At 39.4% G+C, this 21,722-nt stretch overlaps 1 protein-coding gene across 2 annotated transcripts in view; it reads left to right on the forward strand.

The window, feature by feature from the left end:
- The window catches only part of ATP10B (ATPase phospholipid transporting 10B (putative)), a 334,760-nt gene that overhangs the window by 182,562 nt on the left and 130,476 nt on the right, over positions 1-21,722 (forward strand). For both annotated transcript variants that reach the window (XM_027842047.1, XM_027842049.1), the window contains exons 3-4: positions 5,681-5,974; positions 9,322-9,516. In XM_027842047.1, coding sequence (XP_027697848.1) covers positions 5,700-5,974; positions 9,322-9,516 — 470 coding nt within the window. In that variant the 5' untranslated portion in view covers positions 5,681-5,699. The remainder of the gene's footprint in view (positions 1-5,680; positions 5,975-9,321; positions 9,517-21,722) is intronic.

Consider the following 21,722-nt stretch of genomic DNA (forward strand, 5'->3'; position numbering starts at 1 on the left):
GAGAAGGTAGCAATCTGAATCAATGGGGACAGTTAAGATATGGCATAAGATGGTGTAAGACTAGAAAGGTAGATGAGAGCCGTGTTATGGACATCTCTGAATGCTTGGTTAAGAAGTTTTAATTATATTTGGTAGGCGATGGGGAAATATAGCTTTGGAAGTTGTCTGTCTATAGCTAAAGACTGGAGCTCTGAAATAAGATTGCCAAGAGAGAAAGTGTAGCCCAAGAAGAAAACCATGGGGAATACTCTGTGTGTGTGTATATGTGTATTTATGTATATATATGTACATATACCCATATACATATGTACATGCACACATATATACATAAATACACATATACTATATATACATACACACACATATATACACATATATCTATATACATATATACATATACGTGTATGTATGTGTATATGTGCATGACAGGAGAAGAAGAAAAGTTAATAAAGGAGACAGACAATAAGAAGTAAGAAATATAAGAGAGCCAAGAGAAGCTAGTGTCCCATAAGCCATTGAAACAGAGAATAGCTAAAAGGAGAAGATGTCGTCCAACAATACTTGATGTGGCAGAGCGGACAACAAAAGGAAAACTAAGACAAGGCCATTGGAGCTGAAAATTAGGAGGTCACTGCTGACCTTAGAGAGGCCCATTCAGTAGAGTGATGGGGATAAAGGCCAGATTACAGAAGACAGAGGGCACAGTAAGAGTAGGAAGGAAATAGAAACAAACGTTGTTGTCTGTTTTTTTAAGAAGTTTGGCAGCAAAAAGGAAGGGGTGAAATGAGGGTAGGACCTAGAGGGGATAGAAGTTTGGGGAACAGGTTTTTAGATTTGTTTTTCACATAGGAATGGTGTGATTATTTCATTGTTTGGGTGGTTTACACACTGGTTTTTGAAGTAGCTGTAAATGTTCTATCCATGACCTGGGACATGGGGGAGACCATCAGGTGAGTGCTTCTACACAAATATAGCTGCAGTAGAAGCAGCTTGAAGTCAACCTCAACACTTACAGGCCTTTCTCAGGAGAGCTGGTGAAGCCAGGTATTCTGCAGTTAAGAATCACTTAGGATTCTGAGGATAAAGGCAACATAGCACAGAGAAGGAGCTCTTAACCTTTCTGTGTCATGGACCCCTCTGTCAGTCTGGTGAAGATTTCACACTTCTCAAAATAATGTTTTTAAATGCATAAAATAGGATTGCAAAGGAAACCAATTAAATTGAAACATATAACATTTCCCCATCCAAGTTATTAGAACCCCTAAAATATACCATGAGCCTTGAGTTAAGAAACCTTGGTACAGTGAAAAGAACACTGAGCTGAGAGTTTGTAGGCAAAGGTGGGAGAAACCAGCAGAAGAAGAAAGACTAAAGATGCAAGAGAGAGAATAAATAATCCATGGATCTAGATCCTAGAGGACAGGTGAGAGATTGAGGTCAATCAAGGTCGGAGATGAAGGGGATAGCATTGGCAGGGAATGGGCTACCTCATCCCCAGAGAGTAAAAGAAAGGAAGAGTGGGTGGGTGGCGATATAACAAGGATTTAGCATTTGCTGGAATTCTTGCAGGTGGCTTCATTTTCCTTAATAAAATAGAAAGTGAGGTAAAAAAAAGAGGCAAGGAAGAGAGTTGGTCAGGGGAGGATGGAGGGGGCTTCAGGAAAGTGGAAGAGATCTGAAACACCCCCTATGAGAAATACATTAGGGAGTGATTAAGAGATAAATTCAACAATTGTTTTGCAACAATGAGGATTTATAATGACTTGCAAGACTCACAGACACTGAATCTTGTTGAAAAGAGAATATGTAATATTCTGTTTTTAAATTGCCTGTCTTTGTTTTTTTTCCTCCCCTCACCAAACCTTTTTCATACTTGAGATTATCAGCTCTTTCAAAGTGAACAAATAAACAAGCACACACACACACTTGGAGAGAGAGGGAAAGAAGAGACAAATAGAGAGACAAGAAGAGATAAAAACAGAGAGAGTATGTATATATGTACACATATGCTTTTCCTTAATCTCCATCAGGCTAGTTTGTGAACCAGCCAAATTTGGAGATTTTCCACTCACAGACTGGTGTTCAAAGTTGAAAATTCCACCTGCTCTTTATTTGTTCCTCAGGGCATCTGTGTGTGGTCCCAGGTGGAAGAGTCTTATACCAACATGGACAGCTGTGGAACACACAGATCCAGGAACTGCCAGGGACCTCATTCCTGGGCTGCGACTTTTCCATTGGGGGTAGGGGAGGGAGAGAGAAAGGGAAAAAGAAGTTCCAGAAACTACAATAAATAATAACACAGTAACTCAGTGAAGGCTGAGAAATCCCCAGAAGAGACTTCTGTTTCTAAATGGGAGTGGGGAGGGAGAAAAGGGCAGAGAGGAGCCATAGGACTAGGAGAAGGAGAAATTATTGAAATCCCCCCTACCTCAATTTGTGATTTCTGTAAAAATAGGGATGGCTAGAGCACTGGCCTTAAAATCAGAAGGATGTGAGTTCAAATCCTGTCTCACCTACTTACTAACTGTGCGATCCTGAACAAGTTACTTAACCTCTCCCAGACTCAGCTTTCATATCTATAACATGACAGTAATATGTATCTCACAGGGTTGTTTGAAGATCAAGTGATATAATACATGTAAAGTACTTTCCAAATCTTAAAGCTCCATATACATGCTAGCCATTAGCTGGTACTCCTAAAGTCAGTCCTCTATCTTTCCCCAACACAGCCCTCCCTCATCCCCAGCCTAAAATTCTATTTAAAGGCTAGTAGATGATAGGCTACTCCTTACGGTCTCCTTAAGAATACAAGTTCAGGATTCCTCTGACCCTGTAGAGCATAAACAAGGTTGCCGGGGCAGATGGGGTTTGCAAATTTCTGTTTGGTGAGAAATAGTTGTAGAAGGAAAAGGATGAAATAAACATCCATTCTAAGATATGTTCAGGACAAGAAAGAAAATGCCTGAAATTCAGAATTACAAGTCAAAAAAGAAGAACCGTAATTAACCCAGCAAGTTAGCCTAGATGTGTCAATGTCTCAGGGAAAAAAATAAAATAAAATGAGAGATGATGCCTGTGAAAATAATTGGTGCCCAATTACTGCAACTTCAAGCCCAAGGCAATCTGAAATTTAATTAGTGATGATAGGTAGGTGAATGGATAAGTTCACTGTTAATGTTTGATGTCACATCAAAGAATAAAATCAGAGTAACATGAAGCTTGGAGGCACCTCAAGGGGTCATATAGTACAGTACCCTGCTTTAGACAAAACACTCCCTAACCCCAACCCCAAAAACCCAAATCAATGATAATCCCCATTCCACAAATTCCAGGCTCCCTCTTTTACTGCTTAGTTTGCCTGACAAGACATTTTTCTTTACAACTAAATGAGCCCCTTCTTTCAGGAAGAGCCTTCCTGTCTTGGAAGCACAGGTCATAGGATTACATTTATGAAGCTGGGCTTCGGTTTCTGGGTGAGCTACAGGCTTGCATGTGATCAGTGACATTCTCCAAGCTCCTACCATGAGCAGATCTCTGCCTCAATCTCTCTGCAGAGACAGGCATGAGAAAAATAAGGTCTGCCTGATACTTGCTATCAGAGCACTTACTCTGTAGTTAAGGAGACAGATTACACAGAAGGGACAACCAGGTGTAACTAGCGCTGGCTCTGGGGTCAGAGGCCCTGAATTCAAATCCTACCTCTGATGCTAACTACCTGTGTGACCTTGGACAATCCAATAATCCAATAAACGTTTATTAAGCACCCACTGTGTTCCAGGCACTGTGCTAAGTGCTGTGGGTACAATCAATAAAAAGAAAGACAGTCCCTGTTACAAATCTAATGGAGTTAGACAACACACAAAAGGAGACAAGAAAGGTGGTGGGAAACCAGGAGATACCCAGTTCAGGGGCATCTTGTTCAGTGGAGTTGAAACCAAGTAGAGCAACCGATGCAGAGTGAGGCGAGACAGAAAAACCCAGTTTCTGCACCTCTTTAAAGGAAGGCATTGGGAGGAGTTTGAGACCCCGCCCTCCAGGCCTCCAATCAGAAGGAGAGAAGGCTGAGGGAGGTGTTGTCAGTCAAGGCTTGAGTTAGCAGCATGGTGACCCTAAGAACAAAGCCACATAGGAAAAAATATTGAAGAACCTGGTAAAACTGAGCACAAACATGCTGAGTTATCACTTTTGTGTATGTGTGTAAAACAGGTACCGTCCAGGTCACTATAAAAGATGTCATTCTTTTCTCTATGTGATAGAATGGCATCTGCTGTATGCGTTCTGGGCCTGGAACTGGGTATGCCTCAAGTGATCCACATGAGTACTAGATACCCTATAAATGGCTATTATGGTATGCCATATTCTAAGTATTAGAGGCTTCACTAAGCCTTTTTTTTTTGTCTTGAGATTTTATTTTTATTGCATTCACAGTATTGACAAGTTCAAAATAACCTTGAAATCAAGATACCATATCATTCTATTTTAAAAAATACAGGGAAAAGTGAAGGTTTACCAGTGTGAAGAATTTTGCAAATAGGGTTAGATCTCAAAGCTAGGGTAAGAATGAAAGAGACAGAGACAGAGACAGAGAGGAAGAAGGAGGAGGAGAGGCAGACCGCATCACATAAAATAGATTGGGAATACCTAGAGGGAAGCACCTCAGGCAATATGGGAGTCACATGTGAAGTCTGACTGTAGAAAAGTCAGCTTTCTACAACATCAATCCCTAGAGGGCAGGAGCTATGTCCCTTGGCTGGTTCATGTAGGCCCTACCATGCTGTGAGCCTATAGTTAAAATTAAACAATAACTACAGCCTAGACTCATCTGCTCTGTGCCCTCTCCCCTGTGGCTACCTATAGGTCTTTCTGCCTGAGTCAGGAAATTATCTTTTTGACACAAAGGCACTGCCTTCATTTGGTTTTTATTTTCTACACATTCTTAGTGGAAAACTATTTTATTTCATTTCTTAGAAATCCCCCACATCTGATTTTTGGGAAGTTCAAATACAATGAAGATAAATGGAACTTGGGAACATGGGATTCTTGCCCATGAAGAATAACCCCACTGACATTTTGAACCTGTCTTCTCCTTAGTTTACAGGCAGGACCAGCCCTGGGCAAAATTGTAAAGCAGTCAGGGTTTGCCTTCAGAAACCTCCTCCTACATACCTTGTCCTTCTCTTCCTCCTCTCCCCATTATGACATCCCAGGACCTCCCACTGATAGACCCATTTGGGTCAGCTCTGCACACATCCTTAACTCCAAGATCCCATCAAAATTTCCCTTTATTTGTATCTGACACACTGCTCCATGCAGAATTGTTAATTGGTGACAGCAGCTTGTACTAGTCTACCCTTCACAAATAGTACTTCATTTTAACAGGGGCCCTATAAAAACACACAGCCTTGACCAAATCACTGACTTGAATGGTTTGAGGGAGGATATTATCCTCATTTTGCAGAAAGGAAACAGACACTGAGAGGTGAAGTCATTCACTATACAGCCATCACGCAATGCATCCATTAATCTCAGAACAAGGACTAAAAGCCAGGCCTCCTAATTCATGATCCATTTGTCTTTCCATGGGGCCAAACTGTTGCTTTTGCCTTGTTAAAGATCAAGACAATATCTGAATCTCTTAGGGGCCCTCTGATTTAACCCCTGCGGTGTATTCATCTTTCAGCCTTAACCTACCAGTCAAGATGGCGCTGTCAGTGGATTCCTCTTGGTATCGCTGGCAAGGGCAAGTTAAGGATCGCTTCTCCCAGCCTCCTTCAGAATCCACCCCACTGCTGTCCGTGACTAAGGAAAGACAGAGCTACAATCTGAATCAACAACGGATCGTTTTTCCTAACAACAAGATATTTCACCAAGACTGGGCAAAAGTTTCCAAGTTTTACTCTGGCAACAGGATTCATACCACCAAATACACCCTGTTCAGCTTCCTACCCAGAAACCTCTTCGAGCAGTTTCACAGGTACATAGATGCTGGTAGTAATTAGCATTAGATCCGGGGAAGAGAGACCTAGAAATGGAAGGAACTTCAAAGGTCATCTGGTCTAGCACCCTCATTTTACAGATGACAGAACTGAGATCCAGAGATATGATTTGCTCAAGGTCATACAGGTGTCTCTCATTAGTCAAAAAAAAATGGCAATCTATTTCAAATAGAGATTAACTGATATTTGGAAGGTTTACTAGTGTGAAGAATTTTACAAACATGGTTAGATCTCAAAGTTAGGGCAGGAACAACCTAGGAGGTTGGCCTTTATTTTTTTAAGAATCACAGTTGACAGAGAGACAGTTTATGACAAAGCTGAATTAAGGGGGACTTTAGTTAGACACAAGAAGGAATTCTGTGACAATAAGAGGCAATATAACACTGGGACAGATAGAATTTCTTTTATGTGTCCTTAAAGTTTAACAAATTCTGCTCAGTTTTAGAAGAGTTTAAAGGACAGACTTGATGAGATTAGGAATCAGGGGTCATGAGTATTAATTTCATTTCTGCTACTAATCGACTATGTAACTTCAGGCCATAGAATTATAGGTCATAGAATTATAGAATCCTAGAATTGAAAGAGATCCTAAATCATTATCAAGACCAATCTGCTATTTTGCAATCTGATACCGAAGCCCCTTATACAACATCCCCAACAAGTGCTCTTCTGTCATCATCTTTTTTTCTTGATAGATGTTTTACAGGTTTATTATGCATTGTTCATTAGTGTTTTATTTATTTAATTTTAGCTTTTGAAATTCTCTTTTATAAGATTTTGAGTTCTAAATTTTCCCCTTCTTTCCCCTCCCCCCTCCCCAAGACAGCATGTAATCTGATATAGGCTATATGTATATATACATTCCTATTAAATATATTTTCACATTAGTCATGTTGTGAAAGAAGAATCAGAACAGAAGGGGGAAACCATGAGAAAAAAAAAACAACAACAAAAGTGAAAGTAGCATGCTTTGATCTGCATTCAGACTCCATAGTTCTTCCTCTGGATGTGGATATTTTCCATCATGAGTCTTTTGGAATTGTCTTAGATCATTGTATTGCTCAGAAGAACTAAGTCTAACAAAGTCAGTCATCTTATAATGTTGCTATTACTGTATACAGTGTTCTCCTGGTTCTGCTCACTTCACTCAGTATCAGTTCATGCAGGTCGTTACAGGTATTTCTGAAGTCCGCCTGTTCACCATTTCTTATGGAACAATATTATTCCATTACATTCATATACTACAACTTGTTTAGCCATTCCCCAATTGATGGGATCCCCTCAATTTCCTATTCTTTGCCACCACAAAAAGAGCTGCTATAAATATTTTTGTGCATGTGGGTCCTTTCCCCTTTTTTATGATCTCTTTGGGATACAGACCTAGTAGTGCTATTGACAGATCAAAGGGTATGCACGGTTTTATATCCCTTCGGGCAGAGCTCCAAATTGTTCTCCAGAATGGTTGGATCAGTTCACAACTCCACTAACAATGCCTTAGTGTTCCAATTTTCCCATATCTTCTCCAACATTTATTGTTTTCCTGTTTTGTCATGTTAGCCAATCTGTAGGTGTGATGTAGTACCTCAGAGTCATTTTGATTTGCATTTCTCTAATCAATAGTGATTTATAGCATTTTTTCAAATGACTATAGATAGCTTTAATTTCTTCATTCAAAAACTGCCTGTTCATATCCTTTGACCATTCATCAATTGGGAATGTTTCTGTCATCATCTTGAGTGCCTGCAGTGATAGGAAGTCATTATTTTACAAGCTAGCCCATTCAATTATTGGGTATCGATATACTGGCAAAGTCTTGCGTATGTTACACTGAGATCTACTTCTCTGTAACTCCCTTTCATAGTTCTGCCTTCCAGAGGATCACAGAATGATTCTGATTCCTCTTCCACTGACCAATCCTTCAGGTATTAGAAAATAGTTATCAAATCTTCTCCTGGCTAAGTGTCCCAGGAAACTTCAACCTTTAATGGCAAGATTTTCCAGATACCTCTGGATATCATTCTTTTTCCTGTCAGCCCATTCTAGCTTACTCATGTCACTCTTTCAGTGATGCCCCAAAGAAGACATAACATTCCAGACATGATGTGACCAATATAAAATGTGATAGGGACTATTAGATCTCTTCAATTAAATATTGTAAATTCTGCCAATGCCTTAGCTTTTTGAGCAACCACATTACGTTTTTGGCTCCTGCTGATGTTGCGGTCAACTAAACATTTTTGGTCAGCCAAAACCCACAGTCTCTTTAACATGAACAGCTGTTAAGACATATTTCACCCAGTCTGTATTTAACCCCTTTAAGCTTCCATTTTCTTATTTGAGAAATAAAATGCCAGTCACGTCTACCCGACAAGATTTTTTTAACTTAAATAACATGTGAAAGCCTTCTGAAAAATATAATGCAATTTGCAAATGCCAAGTACTATTCTAAACCAGAAATAACCAGGAGCCCATGAACTTGGTTTTTTAAAAATATTTTGATGACTCAACTATTTCAATATAATTGGTTTCCTCTGTAGTGGTACATATTTTATTTTAAGCATTTAAGAGTATTAATCCAAGAAGATATTTGTAGGCTTTACCAAACTGTCAAAACCATGACACAAAAATAGTTAACAACATCTGCTCTAAAGTTCCCCTTTATCCCTAAAATTCTCCAGTTCTAACTGTATTAGTGGATAGAGCACAGGATTTAGAACTAGAAGATCTGAGTTTGAATCCTGCGCACCAACCTTACCAGCTAAATGCTCATGGGAAAGCTACTTAATCTCAAAGATTCCATTTCCTCATCTGTAAAACGCATATAATATTAGCTAATGTTTAGATAGTATGTTATGGTTTGCTGAGAGCTTTACAAATATTATCTCACTTTACCCTCATAACAACCCTGGGAGGTATGTATCATTATTATTATTATCTCCTTTTTACTGATGAGAAAACTGAGGCAGAGAGAAGGTCACACAGCTAGCATCTGATTTGAATTGGCTGGATTTGAACTTAGATCTTCCTGAAAACTCTAGTGGCACTGTGCCACCTTGCTGCCTCTATAGAATAATTCTTTCACAACCACCCCCACAGGGTTCTAAGGAAAAGACTTTGAAGACATTCAAGCACTTTGTAAATGATTTATTAAAATTATTATTATGAGAATATCACATTTGCTTGTATAAAGTCAAGAATATGAAAGAAAACCAGAAAATGGAATTTGTTCACCAGGTACTTTCTGTTTGATTGGGTTTTGTTTTGTTTTGTTCTGTTTTGTCTTCCAACCCTGATTTGGTTTCTAGTACCTCTTTGCCTCTTGCAGATGGGCTAATCTCTACTTCCTCTTCCTGGTGATTCTGAACTGGATGCCACCTATAGAGGTCTTCCACAGAGAAATCACCATGCTACCTTTGGCTATTGTGCTGCTGATTATCATGGTGAAAGACGGCGTGGAAGACTACGAGAAATATCGATTTGACCAAGAGATCAACTCCTCCAGCATTCAAATATATGAAAAGTAAGAAAAATAATATCTGTTTATTTTATCATTTCTCAAAACAGGTCCGTGTGGGCTTGTTTGTTTGTGCAAGCAAGAAACTGGCCTCCCTTTTGTGTTGTAACTTTCTTCTTTTTTTCATAGCAATTATTTATTGGAACCAATTAGAAAACATATAAAACAATAAAATCATGAAACAAAGTACCATAAGGTGTTATCAAATCATAGTCAATACAATAATGATGATAACAATAATAACTTACATTTGCATAATACTTTAAAGTTATTGTAGGGAAATACAACAATCCCATGACAAAGGCAGAAAAGGGTAATTGCTGCTCATGTTCAGTTCATCTTCCAACATTTTGGGGATGTTCTTTTTAAAGATTTTGAATCTTTTGTCTTTTCCTTCCATCTATATCATTACCCTCCACCCCATCCTCAGTACAATATATAGCAGTTCATTTGTCTAGAAAAAAGAAGTTTTCCACTGAGTATGAGAGCAGAAATTGAAATGGTAATAGAACCATTCAAGAGTTATACAGCCTCATAGCCCCTCAGCTTTGTACCCCACCTCTGCCATGATGAAGAAAAACATTAGTTTTCCTAGCAACCAAAGATATAGATGATGTCAACCCAACTACAATATTATCTTTGTGCTCTGACTTTTAAGGTAAATTAATCATGGATAAATGGCAGACATCAAACATCTTGGACAGACTCAACAAACGTCTGTTTCAATGAACTATAAGCAGAAGACCTGAATTTGTGTCTCAGTGCTGCCATTTAGTATGTTTTTTTCTTTTTTTTAAATTTTTTATTAATTTATTTATTTTTAGTTTTCAACATTCACTTCCTCAAGATGTTGAATTCCAAATTTTCTCCCCATCTTGTCCCTCCCCTATCCCCAAGATGGCATGTATTCTGAATACCCCTTCCCCTAATCTGCCTTCCCTTCTATCTCCTCCCCCTTTTCTTTATTCCCTTCACTTTCTATTTTCCTGTAGGGCAGGATAGATTTCTATACCCCATTTCCTGTATATCTTATTTCCCAGTTGCATGTGAAAACAATTTTTTAACATTTGTTTTTAAAACTTTGGGTTCCAAGTTTTCTCCCTTCCTCCATCCCTACCCACCCTCATTGAAAAGGCAAACAATTCAATAAAGGTTATACATGGGTAGTCATGCAAAACACTTCCACAGTAGTCATGTTGTGCAAAACTAACTATTTCCCTTCATCCTATCCCCCCCATTTATTCTATTCTCTCTTTTGACCCTGTCCCTCCTCAGAAGTGTTTGCTTCTGATTACCCCCTCCCCCAATCTGTCCTCCCCTCTATCATCCCCCACTCTCTTATCTCCTTCCCCCCTATTTTCCTGTAGGGTAATATAGATTTCCAGACCCAACTGAGAGTGTATGTTATTCCCTCCTTAAGCCAAATCCAATGAGAATAAGATTCACTCATTCTGTCTCCCCTTCCTCCATTACCCCTCCATTGTAAAAGCCTTTTCTTGTCTGTTTTATGTGAGATAATTTACTCCATTCTACCTCTCAATTTCTCCTTCTCCCAGTATAATCCTCTCTCATCCTTTAATTTTATTCTCTAGATATCAACCTACATCTTCAACTCACCCTGTGCCTTCTATCTATCTATCTATCTATCTATCTATCTATCTATCTATCTATATATATACATACATAAATTTTTTTCTCTCCAACCACCCTAATATTGACAAAGGTCTCACAAGTTACAAATATCATCTTTCCATGTAGGAATGTAAACAGTTCAACCTTAATAAGTCCCTTATGATTTCTCTTTCCTGTTTACCTCTTCATGCTTTTCTTGAGTCTCGTATTTGAAAGTCAAATTTTCTATTCAGCTCTGGTCTTTTCATCAAGAATACTTGAGGGGAGGCTAGGTGGTACAGTGGATAGAGCACCGGCCCTGAAGACAGGAAGACCTGAATTCAAATCCAGTCTCAGACCAAACACTTGACACTTAGTAGCTGTGTGACCCTAGGCAAGTCACTTCACCCCAATTGTCAAAAAAAAAATGCTTGAAAGTCCTCTATTTCACTGAATATCCATTTTTCCCCCTGAAGGATTATACTCAGTTTTTCTGGGTAGGTGATTCTTGGTTGTAATCCTATCTCCTTTGACCTCTGGTCCCTTAATGTAGAAGTTGCTAAATCTTGTGTTATTCTGATTGTGTTTCCACAATACTTGAATTGTTTCTTTCTGGCTGCTTGCAATATTTTCTCCTTGACCTGGGAACTCTGGAATTTGGTTACAATATTCCTAGAAGTTTTCCTTTGGGGATCTCTTTCAGGAAGTGATTGGTAGATTCTTTCAATTTCTAATTTACCCTCTGGTTCTAGAATGTCAGGGCAGTTTTCCTTGATAATTTCTTTAGAGATGATGTCTAGGCTCTTTTTTTGATCATGACTTTCAGGTAGTTCAATAATTTTTAAATTATCTCTCCTGGATCTATTTTCCAGGTCAGTTATTTTTCCAATGAGATATTTCACATTGTTTTCTATTTTTTCATTATTTTGATTTTGTTATACAATGTCTTGATTTCTCATAAAGTCACTAGTTTCCATTTGCTTCATTATAATTTTTAAGGAAGTATTTTCTTCAGTGAGCTTTTGGACTTCCTTTTCCATTTGGCCAATTCTGCTTTTTAAGGCATTCTTCTCCTCATTGGCTTTTTGGACCTCTTTTGCCATTTGGGTTAGGCTATTTTTTAAGGTGTTATTTTCTTCAGTATTTTTTGGGTCTCCTTTAGCAAGCTGTTGACTTGTTTTTCATGATTTTCTTGCATCACTCTCATTTCTCTTCCCAGTTTTTCCTCTCCTTCTCTTACTTGCTTCTCAAAATCCTCTTTGAGCTCTTCCATGGCCTAGGACTGATTCATATTTTTCTTGGAGGCTTTGGATGTAGGAGCTTTGATTTTGTTGTCTTCTTCTGGTTGTATGTTTTGATCTTCTTTGTCACAAAAGAAAGATTCTATGGTCTGACTTTTTTTGTGCAGTTTGCTCATGTTCCCACCCAATTACTTTAGTTTTAAACTCTTTGTTAAGCTAGGGGTCTGCTTCCAGTGTGGAGAATGTACTGTCTCAAGTTTTGGGGGTTTTGTGCAGTTGTTTTCAGAGATACTTCTAGGGACCTATAAATTTTCAGTTCATCCAAGGTGGTATGATAAGGGGTGAGGTGTTTACTCCTTTCCTGGCCTATGCTCTGGTCTTTCAGTGATCACAAGCACTCTTTTCTGCCTTGGAACTGTGAGGAGGATTCCCCCTCCACCACCACCATGAGCTCCACTACACCAGCTCTCCTCCTCACCCCAGGACCACCACCCAGAACTATGACCCAGATCCAATCACTGCAAAGCAAGAGAATCATGCCTCAGCACCAGCAAAGAGATCCCTGCAATCCCCCTCTGATCAGCCACTTGATTCCCCTTCAGTCTGTGGTTGAGAGCTCCAGAAGCAGCTACCGCCCTGGGGCTATGCTGGGGCTGGGGCTGGGGCTGGGACTGAGCTTCTCTCTCACCATGGTCACAGACCTTTCCTACTGACCTTCTAAGTTGTCTTTGGTGTTTGTGGGTTGAGAAGTCTGGAAACCACCACAGCTGCCTGTGATTCAGTTTCCTGAGACCTGGTCTTTGCCTGTGTGGCTAATGCTGAGCTGTGCTCCTCTCCCAGCCTGATGCAATAGACCTTTCTAATCAACTATCCAGGTTGTCTTGAGCTAAAAATATGTTTCACTCTGTCTTTTTGTGGGTTCTGGTGCTCTAGAATTTGTTTAGAGCCATTTTTACAGCTATTTGGAAGGTTTTGGAGGACAGCTCAAGCAAGTCACTGCTTTTACTCCATCATTTTGGCTCTGCCCCCCGTGTTGTAACTTTCTTATGTACAACTCATCCATAAAAATAGCAAATCCCATTTATACAGCTCTTTTCTTTGAAGCAAATGAGAGAAGTAGATAATGCAAGGATCCCTTTTTTACACATGGTAAAACTGAGATTCAGTCAATTAAATGACATGCGCATAGTGTCTGAGGCAGGAATTAAGATGGGACCTGAGCCAATGTTCTTTCCACACACCATAATGACTCTCTTCATGCTGGTACAAGGACATTTAATACCAATGTAGGACTCAATGAGCAAGCATTTATTAAGTGCCTACTATGTACTAGGCACTAGACATGGGGTTAGAGTATCCTTATTTATTATTAAATGTCTGAAGATTAAAAACCAATATGGCATAGTGACTAGGGATTCATCCTTAATATCAGGAAGACTTGGGTTTAGGGTCCACCTCTGACACATAATGCCTATGTAATCCTGGGGGAAGGTAGAATCATTTAACCTATCAGTGCCCCAGGTAACTCTCTAATTCTCTAAGTTGAAAAAAAAAAAAAGGTAATAATTGCCATTGGTAGTTTCCTCCCTGGAGGTTCTGTATACCAAGAAAATCACAGTGACATCCCTATCCCATCTTTTGAGGACTGGAACCAAGGGAAGGAAGAATAATTATAGTACCCATTTATAATGTCCATTAGGGTTTACTACTCACTTTTCTTATGACAAACCTATAAGGTAAGTAGTATAATGATTCCCATTTTTATACATGAGGAACCTTAGGCCCAGAAAGATTTTGTAAATTTCCCAAAGTCACATACTGGCAAGTTGGAAAGATGTGAAATTAGAATCCAGGACCTCTAACCTCAAATCTAGTGCACTTTGCACTATGCACTGCCTCTCATATTTATATAACACTTTGAAGTTTACAAAGTACATGTGGGACAAATAATACAAGTAATATTATCCTATTATACAGATAAGGAAATCAAGGCACTTAAAGGTTAAGTGACTTTTCCATAGTCACACAGCTAATAAGGGTTATAAAATGAAGAAGTTAGCAGAAAACAACTGAAAATAAATGTTGCAAAATTTAAAAGAGCAATGCATGACACCAATGAAGAGATGTGAGAACATGCCTCAACTCCTTTCCTTTGAAGTGTCTGGTCCATAGGTGTAGAATATCACTTTTTTTTCATGTATTGATCAGTTTTGCTGATTGTTTTTCTCTCCTTCTTTTTTTTTCTTTTAAAAATTATTTGCTCTATGGGATGGCTGTCTGGGAGGGAGAAAGAGAAGGGGAGGAATACAGGGGGAAATTAGGTGGTAGAAAAACAAAAGATACCAATAAAAATTTACTTCAAAATAATTTTTAAAATGAAGAAATTGGGCTACATGATCCCTAAGAATCCTTCCAGCTCTAATATTCTGTGCCTAGTCCACTGTGATCTCCTATAATCTATCCAGTGATGTGAGATACCTGGCAAATAAAATCATTAGGGATTTTTAGGTCACTCACTGACATTTACAAAGTGAAATATGCCATGCCTATGATGGGATGAATTAAGATGATTGTCCCAGGATCAATGCTGCTTGAGTGACCAGCGGCTGAGCAGTAACTCGGAGAGGCAGTCAGTGGAAAAGGAAAGAAATTACTCTGCCATTTGGTCCTATATAAAAGACCTTAGACATATTTACATACATATATATTATATATATACATATATATTATATATATATACATATACATGCATACATATACATGCGTATACACATATACATGTGTGTGAATATATATGTGTGTGTGTGTATATATGTATATATATAATCAGTCCATAATATACCCCAACCAGCACAGAGGTAAATAGTAGCTGTCTCACCCACCTTCCTTTTGTAACTTCTTCTCTTTAAACAATTTGCATAAGGTCCATTTGTAACTCTGTTTTACCTGGATATAAATTAAGGTAAAAGGGGAAAGAGAGAGAGAAAGGTGTACCCAAAGTGATTTTTGCTTTGTCCCCAAGTCCTGACAATACTGACAATAATTATATATGTGTGGATGTAGATACAGATATAGATATGGATGTATATATACATATGTGTATATATAATATATATCCTTAGAGCCATCAGAAATGCCCCAAACTCTGAAATATTCAAGAGTGAGTGAGGAGCTTTGGGAAAGATCTTCCAAGTGATGTATAAAAATTGTGTTAGACCCCTATTTTCCCAGGAAAACACAGTGGGGAAACAAGAGCCATCTGCTTTGGCATCTGTTCCCCAGATCCCTGGGCCATAAGAGGCAGAATTCATTGTAAGTATTAGCATTGAGGGATGGGGCTTTCAGGTTCACGCAAGAGTCTGATGCCAAAGAGATGCTGAGTTGGTTTTTTTTTTAATCATACATTCCACAATCCAGAAATAATTGATTGGAAAATTATCAAGAATCAGTCATATTTATCACGTCTTCATAATTATGTAACAATAAAAGAATAGGATAGCTGACATGCACAAATAATCCAAAAACTACAGGGAGAGCCAAACTTGAAGCCTATTCAGTCAAAATTGAATGAATTTATGTGATTCTTTTCTAAAAGCAACTCATAGGATCATAGGATTTAGATCTGGAAGGAAATTTTAGTTCTCTGAGGAGAAGAGTGGGTGGGAGTGAAGAAAGAGTAGAGAATTAGCTGTGTCATTAACTATTTATAGGACCCTCTACGAAATCAAATGACCTATTTTAAACCCCACAACCTCTTCTGTAAAATGAAAGGTTCAACTAGTTGGTCTTTATGGTCCCTTTCAACTCTAAATCTTGTGCAATGAATATTTATTAAGTCTCTACCATGTACAAGTGAGACTGTTCTAGCCCCCAAGGGACTTATTTTCTACTGGGGCATACAACATATATGGAGTTGTTTGGGGTTTAAGACCTACAAAAGGTGTTATGTTGAAAAATGACAACATGGGAAATTTAGACTGGCTAATAAGAAAAATTTCCCTTAGTGATAACTTACTAAGAAGAGCAGCTATCAAGAAATCCAGGTATTTGTAAAACCATTTATTCCTTGCAATGCACACATGAAGAAGGCTTTCTCAATCCAGCATCTGGCAAAGGCATAGCCAGAAAAATTTTTTAAAAGAATGCTGCCCCAATTTTACACTTAACCTGGCAGAGATATGACTGCAGTCAAGAAGGATTGTGCAGGAGAGGCCAAGAAACTGCTAGAATTAGTGGAAAACTCAGAAAAAAATTAGAATACACTCTAATGGAAGCTGGCTCCTTAAAAAGTGGTAAATAGGACATTCTGGGTTGCATTGTAAATGGCATTGGGACACTTCTCTCATGAAGATGCCCCCCAGATGATGTAGTTCTCCATAAAAGCTTATTTCACACTGATAGTCCTACCTGCTTCATTCTGCAAATGAGACCTGAATTAGGGGCTTATACACTAAGCATCATGGATTCATTCATTTATTCAACAAACCGCATGTACCTCTGCTGTACAACATATTGACATGACCCTTGAGAGATGAGCTAAGCACTTCCATAGTGTTCTTAATAGATCATCACCCGATGTTGAAGACATTGACCATTTACCTCAGGTTGAAGTCAATCCCTCTCTCATGTGGCAAAGCACCTGGTGCTGATTCCATTCCAGCAGAGATTCACAAGGCGGGGGGAGGTGTCCACTGCACATACAAAAGCTAACATAAATTTTCCACATTTTATGGTAAGAGGAAGTTTTCCCAGAGGAGATCAAGGATGCCTACATTGCCCATCTCTATTAAAAAAAAAAAGGAAACAGGTTGTTTTGTGACAACCATGGGCAGGGGGTGGGGGTCTCTCTTAGTCACTGCAGCAACATTATTACCAGAGTCCTCCTTAATCAGCTGATCCTTCACCTGGAAGATGGTCATCTATCCTTGAGCTAGCTTGGTTTCAGAAAAAGGGACAAAGAACGGTCGATGTGGTGTTTGCTGCCTGACAACTACAGGAGAAATGCTGGAAGCAGAACAGGGGTCTGTACACAATGTTCATTGATCTAGCCAAGGCCTTTGATACTATCATTCATGAGTGCCTGTAAAAGATCATGGTGAAATTTGGTTGCCAGAGAAGTTCATCAGTATTGTATATCAGTTTCATGATGGCAAACTTTCAAGGGTTCTGGATAATGGACGATGCTTTTGTGCTTTCCCGGTCACCAATGAAGTGAAGCAGGACTGTGTGCTCGCTCCCATGTTTTTTAGCATGCTCTTTTCAGTGATGTCAGGTACCTTTAACAAAGACAAAAATGACATTGGCATTGAGGTCAGCTACTATTGGTAAATTATTTAACTTGAAAAGGCTACAAGCCAAGACTAAAGTGGAGGGAGACTTAGTGCATAACTTGTCATTTGTAGATGACTGTGCATTCAATGCAGCTTCTGAGATGCAATAAAGTATGGATTGATTCTCCACCTCTTGTGCTAATTTTGGCCTAACAATTAACAACAAGAAAACACAATTTCTCTATGAAAGCCAGGACCACACCATCCACATGTAGAAACATTGGTTACAGCAAATAGAGAAATTTTGATTGCTGTAGACAAGTTCACTTAGCTTGGCAGTATATTTTCCAGGGACATAGATACAAATGATGAAGTTGATGCATACATTGCCAGAGCTCAGCACTTGGGAGGTTCATAAAGAATACATGGGAAAGTAGAGGTATTAGGCTGCCTACCAAACTGAAGGCCTACAGAGCCATTGTGCTATCTTCATTGTTGTATGCCTGTGAAACATGGATAGTTTACCATCTCTATGCCAGAAAAATGAACTGCTTCCATTTGAATTGTCTTTGGAAGATTCAGAAGATCACCTGGCAAGATAAGGTACCTGAACACTGAGGTCCTTCCTTAAGCAGAACTGCCAAGCATTCAAACTTTACTGCAAAGAGCACAACTCTGATGGGCTAGCCACGTTGTTCAAATGCCAAAAGTACACTTGCCTAATAGATTATCTTATAGAGAACTCACACAAGGCAAGTACTCACATGATGGTCAGAAGAAGCGATACAAAGACACTCAAGAACTTTGGTGTCAACTGTGAGATATGGGAGACCACAGGACCAACCAGCAATGCATGCCCACATCAAAGAAGACTCTGCGCTCTATGAGCAAAGCAGAATTACAGTAGCTCAAGAGAAATGTGAGATACTCAAATTTAGAGACATCTCCCTCCGAAATGGTCACACAGACTATTTGTGTCCAACCTGTGGTAGAGCCTTCTGAGCAAATATTGGTCTGATCAACTACAACCAGACGCACTGTCTATTGACCCCAACATAGTGATGTCATATTATTCCTCTTCCAGCATGAAGGACAAGCAACAATAACCACTACAATGAAATGCATTGGGCTAGGCTCTGGGGACTATGAAAAGAAAGGTGGCATGGAATATTGCATAAACCTTAGTCTTAGAGTCAAGAAACCTGGGTTTACACCCAAACTCTGACACTTAATCATGTGGTTGCAGACAGCTTTCTTTAACTTCCTAAGTCTGTTTCTTCATGTATAAAATGAGGAATTATCTAGGGCCAGAACTTGGTAAATTTTATTTTTGTTGCCTCCACTCTCTGATGTGTCTAGTTATTTACTTGTAATAGCTACCTCCGAAGAATATTGTGAGAAAAGTGTTTTTAAAACTATATGGGACTATATGCTTTACAGAACCACCAAATCTTTTTTCCATATGGAACCACATCTCTTCCATCCTGAATTTGAGAGGTTGAATTTTTCAGAGGTTCAGTGACTTGCCCAAAGTTTCATAGGTAGAGTGTCAAAGGTGAGATTTGAAACTTGGTCTTCTAAGTTCAGAGACAATCTTCTTTTGAAGTTCCTAACTGGTTTTTAATGTTGATCCCATGAAAAACCAAAACAGCTTCCATGTCAAAAAGAAACAATAAAAGTATTTTCATTATATCTGCCATCTGAGACTCTCAAGAGTGTGCTTAAATCAAACAGTCCTCAATGATGCCCAATATCCAGGGCAAATAAAGATAATTGCCTGTATGGGAAAAAAAACAAGGCATAAGTCTTTACAGTCACTTTGATTTAATTTCATCATATCAGATTCATGCCATCATGATCTTAGATATTTTCTTTTCTAGATCCCTCCATCTTTTTGGTCTCACTGAGGCTGGGTTCCCTCCTGATGACACAGGTTCCCTGGCTACCCTTTCTAGTTCTGGCTGTATTTTCACACATACCCCCCCACCCCCACCCCAACTCACTGGTCAGGAGAGAATTGGAAAACTCCTTTGCTTCCCATCACCACTTCCAGGCTCTACCTCTATCACTGTCAGTCAGCAACCATGCCTCCTTTGAGGTTCATTCAATCCATATTTATCATCAAATTGAGATGCTGGTAGCTCTAGTCTACAGACCTCCTGGACACTCTCTTTCCTTCCTCAGTGAATTTAGTGGCTGGTTCCTGGTCTTTCTCTCCTCCACAGCTCCTACTCTTATACTAAGAGATGGCAACATATGTAGATAGTCCTTCATACACCCTCATCTCCAAATTCCTTAACTTATTCATTTCCCATGCCCCACTCCTCCACCCCACCTCAGTTACACACAGAATTATTTGGTCATACCCTTGATCTTGCCAGAGCCCACAAGTGTTCCATACACATAGTCATGAACAACTGATCATAATCTGTTGTCATTCCACCTCTGCCTTGCAACTCCAGACCCTGTTCTTTATCATCGCCACAAGCACCAATTCCTCTAGTCCTCGGTTCTTTCACCAGCCATCACCCCTACCCTGGTTACACTTTCCTCCCCTCCCCGTCTTGACCCATCGATGAAACCACTCAGCTCTATACTGCCTTCTCTCAACTCCCTTGCCACTTTATCCTATCAAAGATCTCACCATCTACACCTTCACTCCTACTCAAATGCTGCTGAATAAAGCTGGAGAAAATCATGAAACCAAGCTGACTGGGCCTACTCCATCTTTATATTACATAATCTGGACTGGGCCCTCAGAGAATCAAAGTAATCCTTTTACATCTCCCTAATCTATTCATTAGGGCAGCAAGGTGAGGCAGTAGATAGAGCCCTGGGCCTAAAGCCAGGAAGACCTTAGTTCAAATCTGATCTCAGATTGTGTGACCCTGAGCGAGTCATTTAACTGTGTTTGCCTCAGTTTCCTCACCTGCAAAATGAGCTGGGGAAGAAAATGGCAAACCACTCCAGTATCTTTGCCAAGAAAATACCAAATGGGGTCACGAAGAGTCAGACACAACTGAACAACAACAACAATCTATTTGTTATTTCACTCGCCACAGCTGCTTTTCCAAACCTTTTCATCCCTCCTCAAACCTCCCATACCCTCTCAGCTAAGAACTTTGTCTCATATTTCACTGAAAAAATTAAAGCAGTTCTCAGAGAGTTACCTCTTCTCACCTGTTCCTCTCTTGCCTCACTCAGGTGCCTTCTTCCGGTATTCCTTCATGCTTATTTAACCTGAAGAGGTGGCCCTTCTTGTCAAGGCAAACCCCTTTACATGCACAAGTGATCCCACTCCATGCCATCTTCTCCAGAAGATCATCTCTGCTCTCTCAATAATCTTTAACCGTTCCCCATCTACTGTCAGACCATGACACACCCCTTTCTTCCCTATCTCCCACACACCTATTTAGTAAATTCTAGTGGTTCCACATTACATACAGATATAAAATGCTCCATTTGACTTTTAAAACTCTTTATAACCTGGACTGATACATAGCTTTCTATTCTTCATGCACACACATATATACTTAAGGATCCAGTGAGGCTGGCTCCTTATCTGTTCTTTACATAAAACCCTCCATCTGCAGACTATAAGCATTTTAATTAACTGTTCCCCTATAACTAGAATTTCCCCTCCTCCTCATGTCTACCTCTTGGCTTCCAAAGTTTCCTTTAAGCCTTAGCTAAAGCCCTCTCTTCTACAAGAAACCTCTCCCAGTCCTCCTTAACCTTAGTTCCTTCTCTCTGACACTACCCATTTCTCCAGTATTTATATTGTTTGTACATAGTTGTTTGCATGTTGTCTCCCCTATCAAATTGTGACTTCCTTAAGATCAAGGACAGGTTTTTGCCTTTCTTTGTATTCCCAGAGCTTAGCACGGTGCCTGGCACATAGTACGACTATAATAAGTGCTAGATGATTTGTTTTGATTTGAAGTGGTACTGGAGTGGGGGGGAGGATACAAAGACAAAAAAAAGTACGTTTCCTACCCTCTTTTAACTCATAATCCAAGGAGAATGGATGTAAAATACCTACATAAACATTCAATAACCACAATGTACCTCAGAGAGGTATGGCGTAATA

This window comes from Vombatus ursinus, unplaced genomic scaffold (assembly GCF_900497805.2).
Source record: "Vombatus ursinus unplaced genomic scaffold, bare-nosed wombat genome assembly UNPS02014863.1, whole genome shotgun sequence".
NCBI lineage: Eukaryota > Metazoa > Chordata > Mammalia > Diprotodontia > Vombatidae > Vombatus > Vombatus ursinus.